General features: G+C 45.2%; 3 protein-coding genes across 13 annotated transcripts; 2 read left to right on the forward strand and 1 right to left on the reverse strand.

Moving 5' to 3' along the window:
- Positions 1-506: 506 nt before the first annotated feature.
- LOC112896388 (pentatricopeptide repeat-containing protein At3g47530) lies at positions 507-5,220 on the reverse strand. 7 transcript variants are annotated; one of them, XM_025964339.1, is made up of 5 exons: positions 2,986-5,220; positions 1,944-1,993; positions 1,171-1,278; positions 1,000-1,089; positions 507-870 (listed from the first exon to the last, which is right to left on the reverse strand). In XM_025964339.1, the coding sequence occupies exon 1, from the start codon at positions 5,188-5,190 to the stop codon at positions 3,373-3,375; it is 1,818 nt and encodes a 605-aa protein (XP_025820124.1). In that variant the 5' UTR covers positions 5,191-5,220; the 3' UTR covers positions 507-870; positions 1,000-1,089; positions 1,171-1,278; positions 1,944-1,993; positions 2,986-3,372. The 7 variants fall into 7 exon arrangements, with proteins under 7 accessions (XP_025820124.1, XP_025820122.1, XP_025820123.1 ...); XM_025964337.1 differs by having other exon boundaries at positions 968-1,089; XM_025964338.1 differs by having other exon boundaries at positions 1,000-1,278.
- Positions 5,221-11,466: 6,246 nt separating this feature from the next.
- LOC112897031 (probable apyrase 6) lies at positions 11,467-16,317 on the forward strand. 5 transcript variants are annotated; one of them, XM_025965204.1, is made up of 9 exons: positions 11,467-12,192; positions 12,438-12,550; positions 12,641-12,748; positions 12,934-12,988; positions 13,890-14,084; positions 15,119-15,216; positions 15,403-15,599; positions 15,667-15,753; positions 15,846-16,317. In XM_025965204.1, exons 1-9 carry the CDS (start codon positions 11,625-11,627, stop codon positions 16,012-16,014), a joined length of 1,590 nt encoding a protein of 529 aa, XP_025820989.1. In that variant the 5' UTR covers positions 11,467-11,624; the 3' UTR covers positions 16,015-16,317. The 5 variants fall into 5 exon arrangements, with proteins under 5 accessions (XP_025820989.1, XP_025820987.1, XP_025820988.1 ...); XM_025965202.1 differs by having other exon boundaries at positions 15,667-16,317; XM_025965203.1 differs by having other exon boundaries at positions 13,893-14,084; positions 15,667-16,004.
- Positions 16,318-18,924: 2,607 nt separating this feature from the next.
- LOC112897357 (zinc finger A20 and AN1 domain-containing stress-associated protein 12-like) lies at positions 18,925-20,918 on the forward strand. Its single transcript, XM_025965642.1, has one exon. It carries the CDS (start codon positions 20,041-20,043, stop codon positions 20,731-20,733), a length of 693 nt encoding a protein of 230 aa, XP_025821427.1. The 5' UTR covers positions 18,925-20,040; the 3' UTR covers positions 20,734-20,918.
- The last annotated feature ends 1,701 nt before the right edge of the window (positions 20,919-22,619 follow it).

Here is a 22,619-nt window from a genome sequence, read left to right on the forward strand (position 1 = left end):
AAACGACTTGCAATTTGAAATGAAGAGGGTGTATTTTATTGCAGTTAAATTTCGGCGGTAGCTGTTTTGATTTAGCAGCAATTTTCTACCATGGAGAGGGTGAAACTGCACCTGGCTTGATAGTAGGATTGGATTATGCGACCTAGGATAGGATAAATGCAAGTGACGGTGGCAGGATTAGCGGAACGGAGGCGGCTGGATTTAATTTCGCCGGAGATCGACCGAGCACGTCGCCGGCGAGGATCGTGGTCGGCTGCCGTCCGTGATCCAACAAGGATTAACACGCAGCAGCGATGCTTGTCATCCAACACAAAAGATGTTGCTTCGTCTCGCTGATCTCTCATCTGAGACGCCAAGTCTGAAATTGCTTGACACCACCATCTTTTTTCTTCAATGGTTGGTTGAAGAAACGTTCAACGTTGGACGTGACATTGTTGCTTCGTGCTCCTGCTTGCCCCTGCTTCAAGTCTGCCTCACAAGATAAACGCCATCCACTCAAAAAGGAATTCATTAAAAGCCTTATAATCTCTCTGAAAAAAGATAAGGTCTAAAAGTACACCGAAGATGCGATGCAGTTTGCGTGCAGATATGCGCCAGCATTTGCGTGGCAACGAAAGCATCTCCCTACCTTAGTTAAGGGCACCTAATGACCTAACTAGACTCTATCAGAGATTTTGGTCAAAGAGCATGTGCATTTCGTCAATCACAGTACGATCCATGATAGGCTTGCCGAAGCAAGGCTAACTCTGATCAACAGCCAATGGATGGATACATGCCTGAATCGAGGATCGAGGATTGATGGCAGCCGAACCGGGAGACATCAAACAGGAACCTTCTTCACGAGGATATTCCACTGTGCTCCGGATATCCCTGTCAGGGAGGAGAGGAAACAAGTCAACAACAGATACGTGTCACAGGGTCACATCAACGCAAGTAGACTAAGCAGGCTTCAAATCATTGGGCATACGCTGAGGTCGCTGTTTGTTTCCCTGTTCAGACCTGGGAGCCAATGGTGTTCAGACTTCAGACGTCCAAGGAGAAGGAGAACTAAACATCCATCGGCTTTGCGAGCAGCTGGGATCACCGGACCTGACCCATGTTTCCTAGTCTAGCATGAACCCATCATTCCTAATATGAAGTTAAGATATATGGGAAATAAAATATGCTAACCAAATTGACCCCCCGCAATTTGATTCCAAAGCCGTCGGACACGGGCCATCTGCCATCACATCAACACTCATCAACTTTCAAAGATGTGGATGTTGGCGCTGGGGTCAGCTGCAGTCCAGAAAAGATCACATTATTAGCCGGTAAACGACAACGCATTCGACGAAAGATAGGAAGAAGAACAAAGGTTGGATCGTGAGGAAGAATGCTATGCTGTGCTAATTCAGACTCAGTTTCAGGAAAAAAAGGTGCAAGCAGTGATTCATTCCCCCCCCCCCCCCCAAAAAAAAAATATATTCATTTCTGACAAATCTCTACATGACAGATGCAGTGGAGAATGCCAGAATGGACACCTGACTTGGTGTTGAAAGAATTTATGACAGGCCAATATACAAGAGAAAAGAGTAAGATTTTCATGTTATGAACCGAGTTTGTGGTTTTATTACCAGTATAAATGACCCTTCTAATTAGTCAATATCCGTGTCTTGGATATTGCAGTTGTTGGCTCGATCTGAATACTGACATAGTGATATGCTGCATCTGCAGTCCTATTGTGAAGGCCTGGTATGTTGATATAATTTCTTGGGCCTTATTCTTAGGTGTTGATAGTACTACTTCAACTACTGATGACACCAGACAGGCCATAACCCACTTGTCACTTGTGTGAAAACATTCTTATCAGCTGGGATCACTGGACATTACCCATGCTTCTTGGTATGAACCCATCATTCCTAATATGAAATTAAGAAGATATATGGAAAATAAAATATGCTAACCGAATTGACCTCCTGCAATTTGATTCCAAAGCCTTCGGCCACGGGTCAATCTGCCATCACATCAACAATCATCAACTTATCAATGATGTGGATGTTGGCGTTGGGGGTGCAGTCCAGAAAAGAACTCGTAGTATAAAGATAAAATCATCTCCAGGATCTGCTGATAGAGTAAACCTGGTTCTATTTCATTGCAAGAGAACATTTTCCATGTTGGAACTTCAAATCCCAAGAAATTGCAGTACCAATACTTACAAGATGCTGCATGAGTAGCAGGCAAATTTGATTTGCGAAAACAAGTAGTGACAACAAACAAATAAGAGAAAGAAAATGCTCATAAAATAAATCTCTGCAGAAAAAAATACCCATCTATTCAGGAAGCAAAAATAATACAGGCGATGCCTTCCCCCCCTTAAAATATATTCATTTCTGACAAGTCTCTACATGCCAGATGCAGTGGAGAATGGACACTGACTTGGTGTTTGATAGAATTTATGACAGGTCAATATACAAGGGAAAAGAGTAAATTGTTTCATGAGAAGTTTAGAATTTTGCAATGCCAGCTATACTTGTACTACTACCATCAAATGCAGTCAAACCACAAGGTTTCCATATAATCTTATTTTAGTTGTTTTGGTTGCACACGGCTGTGAATTAGACCATTTTTTGTTCCTGTTGCATATTATTTCACTGGTTCCGGTCCATCATCAGTTGACATGAGAATCTCTCCTTGTATTCTATATATAATCTAGGCTGCCAAACTGGTGCACAGCCATCTTCATCAAATTTCTCAACTTGTACATTTGATTAGCTATTGCACATTTACAAAATGATAAGCTATCACAAACACCGACATATTTCCTATGTTTGAAGCCAATCCACTTGAGATTGTCAGTGAAACCTGATGAGACACCCGAGTCTTGACAGACTAACAAGAAAATCACATGATTTGTCATCAGTTCCATTTTTGCTTTTACAGAAGGATGTAATAAGGCATGACAACATATAATTATTATGTTATGAGCTGAGTTTGTGGTTTTATTACCAGTATAAATGACCCTTCTAATTAGTCAATATCTGTGTCTTGGTTCTCTTGGATATTGCAGTTGTTGGCAAGATCTGAATACTGATATAGTGATATGGCTGCATCTGCAGTCCTATTGTGAAGGCCTGGTATGTTGATATATTTTCTTGGGCCTTATTCTTAGGTGTTGATAGTAGTACTTTAACTACTGATGACAGCAGACAGGCCATAACCCACTTGTCACTTGTGTGAAAACATACCTATCATCATATTAGAGCCCATTAAGTGCTTATGACCTCAAGGCTGCCAATTGCAGCATTCAGTGTTGCACTGGTATCCAATGTATGTGTGTGGTAAACTTCATATTCCTGTGATGCGCTGCAAATGCAACATACAAGCAAGAATGGACTACCAGTAATCATTGCACGAACACTTTCCTCCCTCAAAATGATGGAATCGTGTTCTGTCCCTGACAATAACTAATCGTTTATAAATACCAGAAAACACCTTTGTGAAATTGTGGCAATCTACACAGACACGAAGATTCTTCGCAAGCCGTATTGGTCTGTGCTGCGGCGTCACAAGGAGAGCAAAAGCAATTGCCAGCTTTTCACTGTGATAGGTGAGGGCACTTTCCTTCCCTTCTGAATCCAAATCATGCAACTCCGATGACACATTTGGAACATAACCGGCAATCCTTAAATGCCTGTTTATCTCATTGAGTTTATCATAAATCTCCACCTTTCTTGGATGCGCATCATCATCAGCAATAAACTCATGAACCTCACCATTATGCTCTACAGTTGTGCAGCCAGGTGTAGTTTGTATTCCTTTTTCCTTCATCAACTTCCTGACTTCTGCTACCTTGTTCCAATCCCCAACTGCTGCATATGTGTTCAGCAATAGAACATAGTCCCCAGCTTGCTGTGCCTTCAGTTCAATCAGATGACTGATCACACGCTCCCCAAGATCAACATGGCCATGGATTCGGCAGGCACCAAGAAGTGTTCGCCAAATCGTCGCATCTGGTGCAACCCTCATCTCCTTTGTTACAAGCTCATAAGCCTCATCAAGCAAGCCAGCACGGCCCATCAGGTCAATAATGCACCCGTAGTGGCGAACATTTGGCTTCAATCGGTACTCACAGCGCATCATATCAAAAAACCTGAAACCTTCATCAACCAGCCCACTATGGCTACACGCGGAAAGCACGCCGGTAAAAGTCTGTTCATCAGGAGCAACATCTGACCTAATCATCTCCTCAAACGACGAGATAGCATCCTCCCCAAATCCATTCGCTGCCAAACCCGAGATCATCGCGCTCCACGAGACCACGCTCTTTTGAGGAGTCTTGCGGAACACCCAGTACGCCTTCTCCACACACCCGCACCTCGAGTACATCGCGATCAACGAGTTGCGCACCTTCTGCTCGCCCCCGTAGCCACGCTCCTCCGCGTACGCCCACACCCACTCCCCGAAGTCGAGCGCACCCAGCGTCGTGCACGCCTGGAGGAGCAGGATGCAGGTGACGTCGTCCGGCTGCACCTCGCCCTCCCTTGCCCTCATCTCCTCAAACAGCTTCAGCGTGTCCTTCGTCCGCCGGTTCCTCGCGCAGCTGGCAATCAGGACGTTCCACGCGACCGTGTCCCGCACCGGCATTTCGTCAAACAGCTTCCGCGCGCCGTCCCCGTCGCCGCCGTTCGCGTAGCACCTCATCAGCGAGGTGGCCAGGAGGGCGTCGCGGAGGTGGCCCTCGGCGACGGCGTTGGCGTGGAGCTGGCGCGCGTGGGCCGGGCCGCAACGGGGCGTGAGGAGGATGGCGAGCGTGAAGGCGTTCCCGCGGCGGCCGAGCGCGCGCATGCGGCGGAGGAAGCGGAGCGCGTCGGCGGGGTCGGAGAGGGCGCGGAGGATGGAGTTGCACTTGAAGGTTGAGGGGAGAGAGGGCGGGGCAGTGAGGTGGTGGTCGAGGACCGCGAGCGCGCGGTGGGACGGGAGGGAGGCGGCCGCGAGGGAGAGGAAGGCGGGGGCGCTGGGGGAGAGCGCGAGCAGGCCCGTGCGGAGGAGGTGCGCGTGCAGCTGGAGGAAGCGGCGCGCGGGGAGGGCCGAGGCGGAGGCGAGGAGCGCGGCGGCGACGGAGGAGGACGCCGGGGTGGGGCTGGGACGGGGAGCGCGCGCGAGACGCGATGGCGATGCCATGGCCCGCGGCTCGGGCGCGAGGGACGGCATGCCCAGATGCCCAGATTCTCCTTTGAATTTGGTGGCGTGATACTGGTGCTCACCGCCAGATCATGACCTACGCGATCTTAGCCGCTGACGGAAGGTGGAAACAAACCCACTGACAACGGCTATGAGGTTTTCCTTCCATTTCAATCGCAATCTGAACCATCTGTCTACTCCTCGAAGGTAAGTAAATTGAATAGGAATTAGGTCTTCTCTTCGTGCAACATTTTTCTTATTTCTTCTTATTATTATTAATGCTACTTCCCCGCTCCGAATTATAGATCGGTTTAGCATTTCTAGGTGCATAGCATTTACTGTATATCTAGATATAAGATATATCAAAGTGCACATTCGTTATGCACCTAGAAATATCATTTGGACAGAGGGAGTACTAGAGGATCTTAGGGTGTTTGGATCCAGAGATTAATTTTTAGTCCGGGTCACATCGAATATTTGGATGACAATTAGAGGCCTAAATATGAGCTAATTGCATAAGTCGGAGCTAATTCAAAAGATGAATCTATTAAATCTAATTAATTCATCATTAGCACATGTTTACTGTACCATAATATTATCAAATCATGGACTAATTAATTTTAATAAATTTATCTCGTGAATTAGCCTCCATTTATGCAATGGATTTTATAATTAGACTATATTTTATACTTCTAATTGATGTCCAAACATCCGATATGACGGAACTAAAATTTAATCCTTTAAAACCAAACACCCTCTCAATCATGATAATAAGAAGGGTTAGAAAATTCTTAAGTTGTACATCAACTATTGATGTTTTAATATAGATTCTCAGTTTCTGTTTCTGCCCACTAGATTTAAGAAATAAATGAATGCTTAATTCACAGTAAAATACATCAATCTATGAACATACTCCAGTTGTTTCCTTTGATTGTTATAAACTGGTATTTTAGTATATATTATAAAAGTATTGCTATTTTAATATTGCGACTACATGTACCTAGGATGTAAATTTATAGTATCTCCTTAAATATTTGGATATCGGAAGATTAATGTAATTACCATCTAGAAATATGTGTTCCGGGGACCGAGCTCGGGCAGCCCACCCGCGTTCGAGCGGTTGGCACGGATACCTCACCTCCTTCTACTCACTACGTTCCAGTCTAATTGCAATTTTAGAATTTGAAGAGCAATTTTAGTATTAATAGAAAATAATATTAGTACGCCAATGTAAATGCAACCAGAAATATTGGTCTTCATTGCAGCAGTTCTCTAACATGTTACATTTTTTATATTACTTACACTCCTTTTGGATGAAGATATTCAGTCTTAGAATTCGGAATTGGTATTTGCTAACTTCAATTACAATTGAATGGTTTGGAATTTTAAATTGAAATCTTACCCCAGTACCAAGTGGTATTCCCCGCACCCGCGTCCCCTCGCCAACAATACCGAGGCTTACCCCTCGGTTTTGTGCCTGATTGGTTACAGGAGCTCTCCGACCTTCTCCCCACACACCGGTCTCCTCCCTCCATCCCTCCCTCAAGCTGCATCACCCCACCCGCCGGCCCCTTCCTCCCTCGTTCCCTTCCCCAGCGACGGCACGTGTGAATGCCCCCCTCACGGCGATGCGGATCCGCTCCCCTCACGGCAACGGTACAGGTCCACCCCCTCTCGCGGCGGCGACACGGGTCCGGCCCCCTCTCATGGCGACCGTGGCAACATCACAGGTCCGCCACCCTCGCGGCGGCGGCTGCGTGGGTCCGGCCCCGTCACAGCGCTGGCGTCCCCATCTCGTCTTTCTTCCTCCCAGCCTGCATCCCCATCTCGTCTCTCACCGGACAAATTTCAATTCCGCCATTTGTCTTCCAAATAGAAATTGAATTGGGACGGTCATAAGATTCTAAAAGGCTAATTTGATGTAATCCAAACAGTAGAATTGGAATTGTGGTCCATTTCAATACCATAACTGATTTCGTGTTGAACCCAATTTAATGTTAAGCCCTCCAATATCGACATCCAAACGGAGCCCTAGAGATCATCAGCAGATTATTTATCTCATACCCTATATATTTTCTCTCTCCATCACCAATAATACTTTTTGCGTATTTGGTAACTAGTGTTGTATCAGATTACTTAAAGAATAGGGTAGAGGAAAGAATTCTCCTACATTTGAGTAAGAGGGAGGTATGTTTTGATAATCACCAAAAATATTTTGGTATTAGAATGAAATTGGTAATTTGCTGAAACACCTTCTCTTACAAAAAGAATAGTTTTTTTAATAGAGGAAGAGATGAGTAATCTGTTAGAGATACTCTAAGAATATATATTTCTTTTTTCTTAATTACCAGAGGGCTATCATGTCCTCCCTCCGTTCCAATTTAACTGCACTTGTAAGATTAAAAAATATCCCAAATTAAATGCATGATATGGAGTGCAGCTCATTAGCCCGTCAGTCTCAGAACTCTCGATATTGCAGCTAATGGTATACGTGGGCCTCATTTGTTTTGGAAAATTGAGGCACCATACCCTCTTATAAAAAAAAAGGCACCGCACACTCTCCCGCAGGTTTTGTGGTTTCTTGCGCACCCCGACCTCTCCCGCACGCTTGGTTCCCATCGCCACGGCACCACCTCGCTTTTGCTGCTTCACATCTAGCGCTCCCTTCTGCTGCGTGCCTTCCACATCTCCTCACCCCTCAGCAAATCCCCAGTGTCCCATCCCCTCTGCTGCATACCTTCCAGATCTCCTCACCCCTCGGTACCCCTCCATCCATGCATGCTCCCTGTGCCCCTTGCCCCCTTCACTGTCAAGTGCTCCTCCACCTTGCTTTCATGGCTGATGGCGGTAGGGGACCACGGCATCGCAGCCGGATCTGCCAGCGTTGAGCTGGCTCAAAACGCTAAGTGCCCGCGGTAAAGGAAACAGCGACATCATCGTGAAGCCGGCCAGCCGCAGCTGCGGTGAGGGAATCGGCGTCCACAGGCACCACATCAAATTGATGGGTCGTATGAGAGTGGACGCCAATGACGACATATACACATATACATCTCTATTTCAGAGGATGAAGAGTCCGGCATGAAAGTGGAGACGGGCGGCGTGAAGGTGGACGGTTTTGCGGACGCCTTGAGCACCGCGGATGGTGTCCAAATGGCCGAGCCATCATGGTTGGGGCCAACGATATTGCAAAGGATGGCTTTAATGTAGTGGCTGCGGGCAAGATTGCGACTGACAGGGGTGTTATGTGTGTTTATATAGTGGGTGACCGTTGCAATGGTGTATGTCAGTTTAAATTTTGAATCTTTACGTAATGGCGCTATTTTTTTCTATTAGTGTGATTTTTATTATCTGGAACATTTCAAATTGTAGATGTGGAGATACGGTTGCCTTTAAAGTGTAACATGTTATATTTTCAGTTTTTCATCATTCTCTCGGTTCTCTCATTTTCTCATTCTACAAAGTGCTGAAGCTAACCGATCCAATCATTTATTTTCTTAGCCTAGAAGGAATTCTTCCAACAAAACCGAAAGTGCTAGGAAGAGATGTGGATGGTCGTCAAGATAAGCTTTTCCCTCGCCACGGGCACTCCAACCGGAGAGGACGGTGTAACGTGAGAAGCTCTTCTGTGCTGCCACTTGTCCGCTGTAACTATAGTTGGCCATTCAGACCGCCCAGCACGGCACAATCTGGGCCCGATTAGGCCCGGTCCGATTGGCGCGGTTTAGTTATTCGGGTTGTGCCGGGCCGGCCCACGAGCCGAAGCCCTCGGCCCAGGCACGGCATGGAGGCTGTTTACCGTACTAGGCCAGCCCGATTACCCATTCAGGCTCATCGGGCTCTGCATGCCATGCCGGCGGCCCGGTATCCTCTCCACCACTTCATCTTCCCAAAATTTCACCCTCTATTTTAATTGCACAAGTAAAATTTTGAGTCATACACATATACATACACAGATAGAAACTTACACATCCAAACTTTCAAACATACACATTAAGAAGAACAACATATATTAACTTGAGTTGTTTTATTTGCTGCCTCATTAAACATTTTTGTAGGTAAAACCTCACACCTCGTGAGGACAACACCCTACAAAGGAAAAAACGAGTACATCCAACTCTAAATTATTCAAATATATTAGTTTAAATTCTGGACCACATGTCCACACCAGTACACCACAGACCACACTACAAGATTCATCATCAAGAAACAAATTCTGAAAAGAACCTTCGAGTTCTTGATCCTCCACGGAATGCTGAAGTCTTGCATTTGCTAGCTTCTAATCCTTCACCAGAGTCAGCATCTCCACCGTCTCGGTGCCCAGACGCCATCACCGCTCCTCGATGATACTACCGGTCGTACTAAAAGCATATTCTGATGATATTGTAGAAACAAGCACAGTCATAATATCTCTAGTGAAAATTGAATGAACATGATATGATAGTTTATGCTCATGCCACCAGTTCAAAATGTTGAATTCAACGTCGTACTGGTTAACAGTATCACTGTCCAGGTAGACAGAAAATTCAGAAGCAGCAACTAGACTAGCACCAGAAATAGCAGCCCGCAGCAAAGTACTAGCAGATGATCTCCTACGCAAGGAGGAACAACCACCAAGACCAGCACTAAGAATAGTAGCACTAGCAGAACTAGAACCAGCAGTATTAGCATCACCCTCAAAAATCTTACCCCAAGCAGTTCTTTTCTTACCCGTAGGGTCAGGCCTGATTGTGTAGCCCTTTGCAACCTTACGGAACCAAACTTTTCATCATACTTAGCAAAAATAACATATAATTCAGCTCTTACCTTAATTAAATAGCAGGAGTAGTCATTATCAATAAGCTGAGATAAAAATCTAAGAACATTGCTAAAACTTTTCATCTTAGTCCTTGGATCCAATATAAATGCAAAGGCATAGGTATGTTACACCAATTTTGTAAAAAATTATCTTTTATGGGACTAACAACATTTCTTAATTCTCTATCATTTTCAAAACTATTTAGATGGCCAACTATCTCAAGAACATGATGCAATACTAATGGAGATGTGAAATAATAAATACCAGATAGAACATAAGTGGAATCATATAACTGTTCGAGGAATTCAAATATTTTTCAGCAACATATCAGTGTTGGTCTATCAAGAATGAGTTGCCACCAATCAAAGAATAGTTAGTACTGATAAAAATAGAGAATGATTTTTTATAGGGCAAGAGATGTTTTAATATGAGATAAGTGGAATTCCATCTCACATCCATGTCCAAGCCAAATTTGCGAGGTTTTGTATTAATAACAATATAATATGATTTATATGCGGCAATACGTTGGTTAGATGAATTTAAAAATGATATAACAGTTCTAAATGCAGATAGCATAGGCTTAAACACATCAAGACCAGCCTTAACAATAAGATGGATGATATGACAAGCACACCTCTCATGTTGAAATAAGCTATCAACATAACCAAACAGAATAGGATTAAATTGACCAATAGCCTTAGTGTTAGTAGCAGCATTGTCCAATGTAGCAGAGAATACTTTATCAGTTAATTCATAATCAGCAAGAACAGAAGTAATACGTTCAGCAATATTCTCAGCATTGTGAGACACATCAATCAACCTCAAACCTATAACCCTCTTCTCTAATTTCCAATCAGCATTCACATAGTAAGCAACTACACTAAGATAATCCTCCTTAGCATTGCCAAACCAGATATTAGAAGTAAGAGCTACAGAGGATACTGATTTGAAACGCTCAACAAGCTGTTCACGACGATCATTAAAGTATTTAACAAAAATTTTAGTGGTTGTTTGCCTAGAAACCTTGCAGAATCTAGGATTGCAAGCAATAGTAATACATTCTTCAAAAGCATCAGATTCACAAGAGCTTAAAAATAGGTTAAAACATGCAATTAATCTACACAATTGAGTACGAGCAACATCAGGACTGTACTCTCAAGAGTGGAGATCGCCATCAGGGTCAAACCTAAGCTGAGATTGAATATGCCTAATCAAGTGGCAAGTACCATGGGTGGATCTACTCTGAAAGTCCTTTTTACAATGCTTACATTTAGTAGTAGTTCAACGTTTCTTACCGTCGATTACTTTAGATCTCATCGAAGTTAAAGGTGGATGCCCTCCTCATCCTAGAAACGCCAGGCCCAGGCACGGCACGAGGCTCGTGCCGGGCTGGCCCGGACCCGACTAACCTCGTGCCGGGCCGGGTCCATGCCAAGCCGGACCGTGGGCCAGCCCACGGATGGAAAACTATAGCCGTAACCATCCCTGACGGTCAATTGGCCCCCTCCACTGCCCGCCGCCACACCCGGGCCCCCACGCTCGCTCCCCGCACCGGATCCCCGCCACCACCTCGCCGCGGCGCGCCGGCACCCCCCGCCCCTCCCCGCCGACGCGCCGCCCCCCGAGCGCCCCGAACGAGCCGCCGGGGCCGATCTGCACCCCCCGTCCGATGCGCCGCCCCAATGCCCGCGGCGAGCCGAAGGAACAAACCCTAGCTCCCGCCCCGTCCCCCGCCGCCCGGATCAGGATGGGCGCCCCGCGGCGGCAGCCCAGCTCCCGCCGCCGCGTCGCCTGCGCCCTGGCGCTCCTCGCCGCGTCCGCGCTCGCCCTGCTCCTCCTCCTCGCGTCCCGCTCGGCGCCCCCGAGGTACGGCGTCATCATCGACGCCGGCAGCACGGGGAGCCGCGTCCACGTCATCGCCTACCGCGCCGGCCCGGGCCGGGGCGCGCCCCCGCAGCTGGACTGGGCGCGCACGGCCTCGCTGAAGGCGAACCCGGGGCTGTCGTCCTTCGCGGCGGATCCCCGCGGCGCGGGGCTGTCGTTGGCCCCGCTTGTGGAATTTGCGCGGCGCCGCGTGCCGCGGGAGAGGTGGGCGGACACCGAGGTGCGGCTCATGGCCACGGCGGGGCTCCGGCTTCTCGACGCCGCGGTGGCAGAGTCCGTTCTGGAGTCATGCAGGGATGTGCTTCGGCAATCGGGGTTCCTGTTCCAGGACAAATGGGCCACCGTGATCTCAGGCACGTTATACACAGTAAATTCTCAGCTTTTATCTAATTTTGGTTCCATTTTATGGAAATGTGTTGAATTGGAGCTCTTGCATGCGATGGGTCAGTTTAGCAGGAAGTACATCCGTTGAATTTGGGAGCTTGCATTTCAGTACATTGGATGTAGTTGTGTTGAATTGGTGTAGTGCACGTTCTGTTGAATTGAATTTTCTGTCTTCACTAAGGTGATCACGCAAGTACATCAAAATGCTGTGCAGGGGCTGAGGAAGGTATATATGCATGGGTTGCAGCAAATTATGCATTGGGGACTCTAGGTGGCGATCCACACGACACCACTGGGATAATTGAGCTTGGTGGGGCTTCTGTTCAGGTTCCGTGTATTGCTTTCATACTATTGAGTGGCTCCTCCTAAACTGAAATTTTGTGAGGTCTTACTGGTTTCCTGTTTGTGATTAAATAGGTGACTTTTGTAACAGGTGAACCTTTGCCTCCGGAGTTCTCTCATGTGCTTAAGTTTGGCGATGTCTCATATAATCTGTACAGCCACAGCTTTTTGCAACTTGGCCTGGTGAGTTGCGTGCATAAATGTCTGTCCATTATCTGTTATGATCCTTTTGTTAAATTGCATATTGCAAAGTTTCACAGAAGCATAGAACAACCTGCACCTTACCCACGACACACTATATGCTCTTTTAAGTGTACCTTTGCTATTATTTTGTAAGTTCTGAACGTTTTCTCTGATTCTATCTGCAGAATGTAGCATATGAGTCACTCCATGACTTGCTCAGCTCACCTGGCCTTAAATCAAGTAAGTCGATTGGTTTAATTCATGTTTACTGTCCAATGTGAAATAACAGTACCACACATGTATTATGTGTATGCTGTTTGACTCCGTTCAGTTACAATCCTTTTTTATATGGTAACCAGGGGAGAGAGAATCCCCACCTGAATTTTCATTGGTAGGGGTGCCAGACCACAGCTTACAAGAGCAACACAGACACAAACGCAACATAATCACTAAAATACACTCAGGGTGTGTTCGTTTCCTAGGGTCTAAAGTTTAGCCCCGTCACATCAAACGAGAATCTTGCTATTTAGAAGTATTAAATAAAATCTGTTTATAAAACTTTTTGCACAGATGGGTGCTAATTCGCGAGACAAATTTAATGAGCCTAATTAACCCATAATTTGCCACAGTGATGCTACAGTAATCATCCGCTAATCATGGACTAATATACCTCATTAGATTCGTCTCGCGAATTAGCCCTGGGGTTCTGCAATTAGTTTTGTAATTAGACTTTATTTAATACTTCTAAATGACAAGATTCTCTTTGATGTGACGGGGCTAAACTTTAGACCCTACGAAACGAACACACCCTCAGACAGAGAAAGACATCAAAGAACCACACACACAGCAGAAATATACTTTATTATATTTGAGAACTTTTAGTATGACTAATTGACCATGTTTATTTTTTCTGTTTTGTTTGTTCCTTGTTGTCTTTCATCTACAGTATACCTCAACTTGGTTGCGATGGTCTTTCAAAAAACAGAAAACTTAGTTGGGATAAAAGGCCTGCTGTTGTTGTATTCTTCATGTGTCCATGTGCTATGACTTGCCCTACTATATATGCATATGTTGTCTAAAGCTATTCCATATATAACTCCATCATAAGTCTTCAGCCATCATGTCTGATTTGAGTATGCAGTAGCCGCACATTTAATTACTCAAACGAAGTACAAAGATCCTTGCACTCCAAGGGGATTTACAAGTATGGTTGGAACAGCTAAACTTCCTGTTAGTGTTCTTGAGCCAAAGGTTGAGTACAGACCTTTTGCTCATGCTGTGGGGAACTTCTCTGAGTGTAGATCTGCCGCGCTAACACTATTGCAGAAAGGAAAAGGTAGCCATCTGTTCTTATACCTCTTGCAGTTTTACATTTCTATTTTCTTTTTTTCCCCCTTCTTCAGCAGTGCTCCCCTTTTCTTCATATTTGTTTGCTGAATTCAGCGGGGAACAATGTGAGTAGACTCTATTTATAGAGACAACTGATTACTATAGATAAAAGGAATCATGCATTACTCATGAGAATTAGCCTGTGTTCATCTCGGGGTTAAAAATAACTTGGCTAGCTAGCCTTAACTCAGATTAGATTAACTTACCATTGTGTTTGGCAGTAAACTAGTTAGGCCATCATTTGGCTAGATTCGGCAGGCTAGCAGTAGAGGGAAGAAAACTCTGGAGTCTGGATGGTTAATCTTGATGGATTTTAGCCTTTTCCAAAGGATTTGGTTCAAAATATAAGGGACAAAAATGATTTTAACCCGGTCAGTTGAACTCCCATACCCCACAAAGTCTTTGCCAAATTAAGCCACTTGGACACTCCATAACTGTTAACTAAATTACCAAACACATGGTGTTTGAAGGATTAAACTTTAAAACTTCTATACTGTCTGTCTTGAACATGAATTTTTGTCCACACATTAGATTATTGTTGTATGAGATGAAAGGAATATGGCTTCAGTGACTTACATGGCTTCATCTACTAACAACCTTTTTGGATACTCCAATCATAGTGGAATTATTGACAATCTCTGATTTAAGGAATACTTACTGTGTCTGGCTAAGTCATGAGTAGTTTTCAATTAATCTGATTTTGTAATGTTAGTAAGCTCGACTTGCATAAGTTGCAATTTGTCTCTAAACAGTTGAATCTATGTAGAGATTTTTGACACCCCTCCTTGGAAGGCAGGTACTAAAATTGTAACTGGGGAAGTACTGAAATTTGGTACATGAGGAACCAACTTTCAGTTACTCCCAAGTCCCAAGTTATAGTGGCGCCTCTCCAAGGATGGTCTCATGCATATAAGTGTTTGGTGCACTCTCATTCTCAGTTTATTTCATAGCATAATAGAAGTGACTGAGTGCTTTTTGCAGAGGGATGTGCATATCATGATTGCCGCCTTGGAGCGGCATTTGTGCCAGAGCTGGAAGGGAAATTTTTAGCAACAGAAAATTTTTACCATACTTCAAAGGTGTGACCCTTTCTCTTTGGTTGGAGTCTTCTTAAAAACTTGTCCTCTTAAAAGTTATATTTCGAACTAATGCAGGAAAAACAGCAGGAATAACATTTCTGTCATGATTTTCCTTTTCTTTCATGTTTAATATATTTAAAGCCATCAAACGTACAAAATTCATTCTGATATTTGATCGCTTAACAGTTCTTTGGTCTGCATTCGAAGTCCTTTCTTTCTGATCTGATGGTGGCTGGGGAGAAATTTTGCCATGGGGATTGGTCGAAGATAAAGAAGAAGTACAGCTCTTTCAATGAGGGAGAGCTGCTTCTATTTTGTTTCTCATCAGCATATATCATCGCTTTACTACATGATACTCTTAAGATGCCGCTGGAGCATAAGAGGTGAAGCCTTTTTCCACAATTTTATTCTCTGTTTCAAACCTAGATATTTACATGAGTTTTGTTTCAGGATTGATGTTGTAAATCAAATCCACGGTGTGCCTGTTGACTGGGCATTGGGTGCTTTCATTGTGCAAACGACGTTGAACCGGACAGAGTACTCAGACTCATCAGTTTCATATCTAAACAGCTATGACTCTTCTGGCTTGGCACCAATTTTCTTGATTACAACTGTGGTTGTATTTACAGCATTCTCCATCCTGAGGTGGAGAAGGCCTCAGCTGAAGACGATCTACGACATGGAGAAAGGCCGGTACATCATAACCAGGGTCAGCTGATGAGCTTTGCGCGTCGGCGCTGGGAGTGGGTGAACTTACTGCAGCGGAGCACCAGTGACCGTGTATGTAGATTTTCGTAAATTAATTTTTTTACCCGGTGGCCAACCACGCATCTTGGCGCCGCCTTACAGAATTAGCCGGAGCTCAAGCTGCAGCCTTTGTGTATGTATGATAGGACAATATGGGTTGCGGTGGCATTTGTGCTCTCTGTGTGCCCTGTTGTTCCCCAACTGTTGTTGATGTAATTACAATTTTGTGCATGAGCAGTCATGACACATAGCGCCCCAGCAAAATGGTTTTCTATCTTGTGATGTAATGTAATCCTGAGATACCTATGACCAACAGAAGTTCTCTGCTGCGGATGGCAGACCAGTTGCATTGCATCCCCATTTCCTCCCACGAAACGATGCGTGCTTCTAGTCCAATTATGAGTTTCAGGTTCCATTCATTACAAAGTATGACCATGTATATTCTTTTGGCTTACACACTAACATATGCATCCAATTGCAGGTCCTACTCCGTGAGTTACACTGTCAGGCTGAGGTAATTAACCGGCGCAGCGAAATTCTCTACCGACTAACCTGACCGTGTGACCAAATGAACCCATTTTAGGAATGTGCTAATCGTTTGTAGCTCAATTGTTCGTTCAAGCGTGCTAGAGAAGGATAAAGTGAGCAAGAGGGGATGAGCTCATTGTGGTTCGTTCACGCTGCCGAACCCTAGTCGGTCGATGTAGCCCCAAGTCGATGAAGAGGCTTGCCGAAGAAGACGCACCGCGCGAGGACTGAGAAATGGACTCGCGAATCTTGAAGCTGGATCTCGTCGCCCTGCAGCCCCGCCAGAGCGACGCTGCCCCCAACCTTGTGTGGAGCCGGATCAACCATAGCACGAACCTATGGGACCTCAGGATTATTTATGATCCGAGGCTTAAGACACCAATTGGAGAAGCGGGTCGAGGATAAGCCCTCTTAGATACGGAGTACCACTGTAACACCCCTGGTCGCCAGCGATAGCCGTCGACGTGAGCGGATACAGGAATCGGAGAGGAACAGCGACGAGGACAGCCTCTGCCTTTGAGCGTTTGTGTATTGCAATTGTCTGAATTTATCCTGTTTCTTACAAGTCTTGGCACTCATGTGTCCAATATACCCACTGGCCAAGGGCCCCACATGTCATACAATGAATGGAAAACATACAAGTAATACGCCCCTCGTTTTGCTCTTGGCTGACTGCTCCCTCACTTGTTGGTCAGAGAGGTCTGAATTAGAGTGCAGGATGCTCAGGCATATGGGCCGATGGCTACATTGGGTCTACCCTGCTGCCCCTTGTCCGTACGGGGTCGATCCGCTTCGCTCTGTGCTCCAATTTGAGGAGCGGATCGAGTTCGCAAGAGGGTCGATCCGAACCCTTGCAGATCTATTTACATGTAAAACTTGGTAGTGTAAATCAATTACTTTAATTCCTTTTGTTTCTTTCCGAACGGCTCTCAGAATGGCTTGAATCTGAATCTACACCATAAAAAACCAAAACAATTAAAAACACTTCTCATCTAAACATATTCTCTCATACCTCTCACGTTGGACCCAACTGGCAGGTCTACGGGAGAGCGAAAGTTTTGAGCACAAGAAAAAAACAATGTTTCTAAAATACTTCTGCCATTTTCCCTCTATTTTTTTCACTTATTAAGAGCAACTCCAACCATGAGTCCTATATTTGAGTCCTATAATTTGTATTAGGGACATATTTGATGTGTTTAGGGCTAAAGAAAAGCTTATACTCGGGATCTCAAATCATGTCATTTACAACTACTTGGGGAAAGATTGGAGCGAGGTATTGGGGAAAGAAGTCTCTGTCAGTTAGATTTCGTAGCAAAAGAGAGATAGTATCCAACCAATTGAGTCCTATATCTAGGACCCGGGAGACTGAATCCTAAATTGATTTGCCAGTTTTTTTGTAAAATAGAACTTCTGTTGGAGGCTATTTTTTTCTCTTAAGCCCTATATATTTCAAGATAGGACCCAATTTAGAACTCGTATTGCAGATGCTCTGACTTTGTTTACCCGCTTGTGTACCCGCGGCATATCCCACCAATCAATTTATCGCCGTGTTAACCGTGATTGCTGTCAATCACGCTCGCCATTCATTTCCCCGCATTGCTCCATCTCTTTCCATGCTTGGCTGCATCCGATTCATGTTTTTCCTATACCGATCCGCTTCCAAGTCCCGTGGGCATGTGCCGCTTCTCCTTCCACGTGCGCGTGTGGTGCGCCTGCCCGGGTCAGGGCGTGGGCTGTCCACTGACACGTCAGGCAGTATGCTGACACCACGGTAAGCCCGCCTGTTACCGAGGCGGTGCATCGCATCGCCGCGCTGCAGGCACGGGCAGGCGGCGTATAGTCACATCACAGCGCCACGGCAAGCTTGAACATCGGTCGACTCCAGGCGTCTTCATCGGCTACAACTCCAGGCGTCTTCATCGGCTACAAGGAAGGAGTCAAGACCTACCGGGTGCTGGACCCGGTGACACAGCGTGTGCGTACAGCGCGCGACGTTGTATTTTATGAAGATCGCGGTTGGAGCTGGTCGCAGGAGGAAGATGGAAACACCGGGTGCAACTCCGACTTCGTTGTCGAGTACCCGGTGGAAGCTGCGGTGGCTACGGAGGAGTCTGCGCCAAGTTTGGGGGGTGATCCGAACCTCTTGAGTACTTCTCCGACCCCCACGACCCCTCCTGGTATGTCTCCAAGTACTTCGAGCTCTATTTCGAGTACTTCTGGGGGTGAGGCGACCCCACGACTGCTTCCCTAACTCCCTCTACTCCCGCTGGGGGGATTGGATTATATGGAAATCCTAGCCCGATACTAGCTTAGGAATACTACCCGAAATACTCGGGCAGTTTCTTTCTATTCCAACTAGTCCTACTCGTGTACGAGTAGACCACGTCCCATCCCATATCCTAGAATATGTACGCTATATGCGCAGTTCCATGATCCCGGATCTGACATAAAATTTTGCGGATAATCCCTCAAACTATTATTTGGTCCCAATTACTCCGACAACTATGTCAATTGATCCTATTTATTCCCTTAATAAGATTTATCTTTGTTGTTTCTCTGCACACAAGTTGAGTTTTAAGTTAGAATTTTGGAGAATATATAGACATCGTAACATATGTTGAAAAAGTATGTATAGATCATTCTATCATTATTTTAAAATGCTAGGACACGTAATAATAAATTAATCCTTAGGGTAAATAATTGCATAAAAAATAATGATGAAACATCCATATTATATTTTTAAAACATAACTTATGGAGTCTACTACCAACTTATAAAATTTTAATTTAAACTCCACGTAAGTACAAAGAACAAAAAGACAAAACCTGTTAATGGATAAACTGGATCAATTAATATAGTTGTAGGAATAAATTGAACAAACATAATAATTTGAGAAGAGTAGTTTGAACTATACTTAGGAAGAGTAGTTTGAACTTTTACCATGAAAAACTTTGGCAAAGTGTAGCTAGAAATTGTGGTCCTACTTGGTTGAGTGCTAAAATATTGGCATGCTAAAATATGAGTATGCCAAAACGTGGGCATGCTAAATTTTTTACCAAAATCTTAGTAAGTTTAGAATATCATTTGATTACGTGGGCTGAATTTTTGGCCTTCAACCAAACAAGTGCCAAAATTTATAAACTTGCACATATTTTTAAGCCAACCAATTAGACGCAGTGTTACAACTTGAAACTTCGTTACCGCCAGCAAAAAGTTGGAGAGATCGCGCGGGGCTTCTGGTGCGCACGTGAGTCTTCTGGTCACGAGGATCCAGTCATCCAGGCGCGCGACTGGGAACTTCTAGTCCACTCCACCCCCGCCACGGATCCGACTCGACCGCGAGCAGGCTCGGAATTCGCCTCGCGCTTGGGCTCGGCCTTTCCCTACAATAAAAGGAGACGCGAGGGGCCTCCCTCTCTCGAACTCATCATCCACGGAACGCAACGCCTCGTGCTCGATCGCCCCGGTTCCGCCGCGTGCTCGCGCCGCAATCCCGATCCCGATCGACCCTCTAGCAGTACGTAGCAGCGACCACCGACGACGACACCCATGGCGGCGGAGAGGCAGGAGGTCTCCGGCGGCGGCGCGGCGCCGATGTGCGCCAACGGCTGCGGCTTTTTTGGGAGCGCCGCGACCAAGAACATGTGCTCCAAGTGCTACAAGGAACACGTGATGAAGACCGCCGACACCGCCGCCGCCACCGTCGCCGAGAAGAAGGCCGACGACGTGGCGCCAGCGCCGGCGCCGGCGGTGGAGGAGAGCGGCTCATCCACGGAAACGACGGAGGAGCACGAGGCGGCTGCCGCTGCCGGCGCCAGCGCTGACTCCGCGGCGCCCGTCATGTGCGCGAACGGGTGCAGCTTCTTCGGCTCCGCGGCGACAAAGAACCTGTGCTCCAGCTGCTACAGGGACCTCCTCAAGGCCGCCGACGCCGGCCCCGCCGTGGCGGAGAAGATCGAGGCCGCGCCCGAACATCCAGCGCCTGAGGCCTCCGCCGCGGCCTCCTCTAGCGCGGCGCCGGCTGCGGAGGCGCCGGCGGCGAAGCCGGCGCCGAGCAGGTGCACGTCGTGCAACAAGAAGGTCGGGCTGCTGGGGTTCGTCTGCCGCTGCGGCGGCACGTTCTGCTCGCTGCACCGCTACACCGACGAGCACGCCTGCGGCTACGACTTCAAGACGGCCGGCCGCGAGCAGATCGCCAAGAAGAACCCCGTCGTCGTGGCGCCCAAGATCAACAAGATCTGATGCAGACGGAGACGACGAAGAGTAGTCCGGGTCAGATGGAGACGACTTGTAAGGCTGAGTAGCTAGTGATGATAGGTCGTTTTCTCTTAGCTTCCATGTTCTAGAAGTTAAAAACCATTCTTTGTAGGCAATTAAGTTTAGTTCTCGATTATTTCTTCCATTAAACATCATCGATGTAAAGTCGTTCCTGGTTTGTGCAAGTTCAAAATTGCAATGCATATAATATAATGTTTGAAACTATTGATACATAATGTTTGAAACCATTCTTTTGGCTTGTAACTATATTATTGAAAAAACTACTTTGAAAATAATCACAGTACTATAAACGAATCCAAGAACTAAATCGTAAGATCTGGCTACACATACGTCGTGGAAAACCTGATCCATCAGTCAGGACCAACAAGAGCATATATCACTGATTCTGTGTTGTGTACTTCCTTCTGAATCTCCTCGAGTCACTTTTGCAAGTCCAACAATAGGTAAGGTAAGGGACATCAGGCACCGGGTAAGTTGGTGGAGTTGTAGTTGTTTCAAGGGATAGTAATGGCGTCATTCAGTTCTCGGCCTGGCGAATTCTGTTCAGGTGTGCCAGTGCAGCGGAAGCTAAAGCAATACGTGGGAATGGACTGCTGCTTGCTGTTTCATATACGACATACAAACAATTATTTCATCATAATGTGATGTCATTTTATTCATTATATTTTTTATACTAGATGTTAAATTAATTGTTCTCTTTGTAGACTAAATTTTCGTCTATGAAAATAATTTGTCCATCATGTAGATGGATTTTTTTCTAACAATTTGGTCGCTCATGGGGCTATTCTAATTACTCTATAGACTAATTTGTATGTAATGTCAAATTATTTATTTACTCTACGGAATAAATTATTTGCCTGTAAGAGTCATTTGTTTAGGCTACTCAAGGATCATTTAAACGCGTGGGATCCAAGATTAGAGAGAGGTGTGTGAACTAAGACAACTATGCAGATTCCGAGTGAAAACTTAGTATTAAATTTTATCATATAAACATAGTTAAGTGTGTTCTTATTTTGTCATGCAAAACATAATGGTGTAATCGAACCTTAATTTGAATGCTTGATTATGATTTATATAATAAGCAACTTGTATTTTCTTGCATGCACTCAACTTGAAATAAATTTCTCTTTCTGAGCAGCCGCTCTGCACTTTATCAAGCTGTAATAGTTCTTTGTATTATAAGACTGCTATTGCAGTTCTTCTTTTTTTATTATAAAAATATTTTATCTGTTATAATCTATATTATTTATTAGGTTGAGGACTTAAAAGAAATTTTGTAATAATGTACTCATAAACATATTGGGATAATGTGGATTTTGCTTCTAACATTAATATATTTGGTCTGTAGTATTTTCTAATATTAATTTTATGTTGATTGTTTTGAGTAGGTTCTTTGCGGAAGATGGCATGTACAATCGGTAGATGTTTAAACACTCTTAGGGAATGAGGTTAAACAAATAATTACATAAGAGTATTAACCTACAGCGGTATACACTAACTTTCCTGGCTAACAGTAACGTAGCTAGCTCATAATTTTTGGTGGGGCGGATGTCGGTGTTTTATCCGCTAAGCCACCGAAGGACTACCCCCAAGGTAGTAGATTGTTTGGTGGGGGATTGCCGAATCTGAAGCTTGATGGTAAAAGCGAGGATACAAGGTATGGGTTTAGACAGGTTCGGACCGTCAAAGTAGTATAATTACCTACATCCTGTTTGGGTATTGTATATAGGTATCGTGTTAAATTGTTGAGTCTGCTGATGTAGGTACCTCTGTCTTCCTTTATATATCTTAGGAGGAGGGTTACTAGTCGGTTACAAGGTAGAAGTCCTAATAAGATTATAGGGTTGAGT

Source organism: Panicum hallii, chromosome 6 (assembly GCF_002211085.1).
Source record: "Panicum hallii strain FIL2 chromosome 6, PHallii_v3.1, whole genome shotgun sequence".
Lineage (NCBI taxonomy): Eukaryota > Viridiplantae > Streptophyta > Magnoliopsida > Poales > Poaceae > Panicum > Panicum hallii.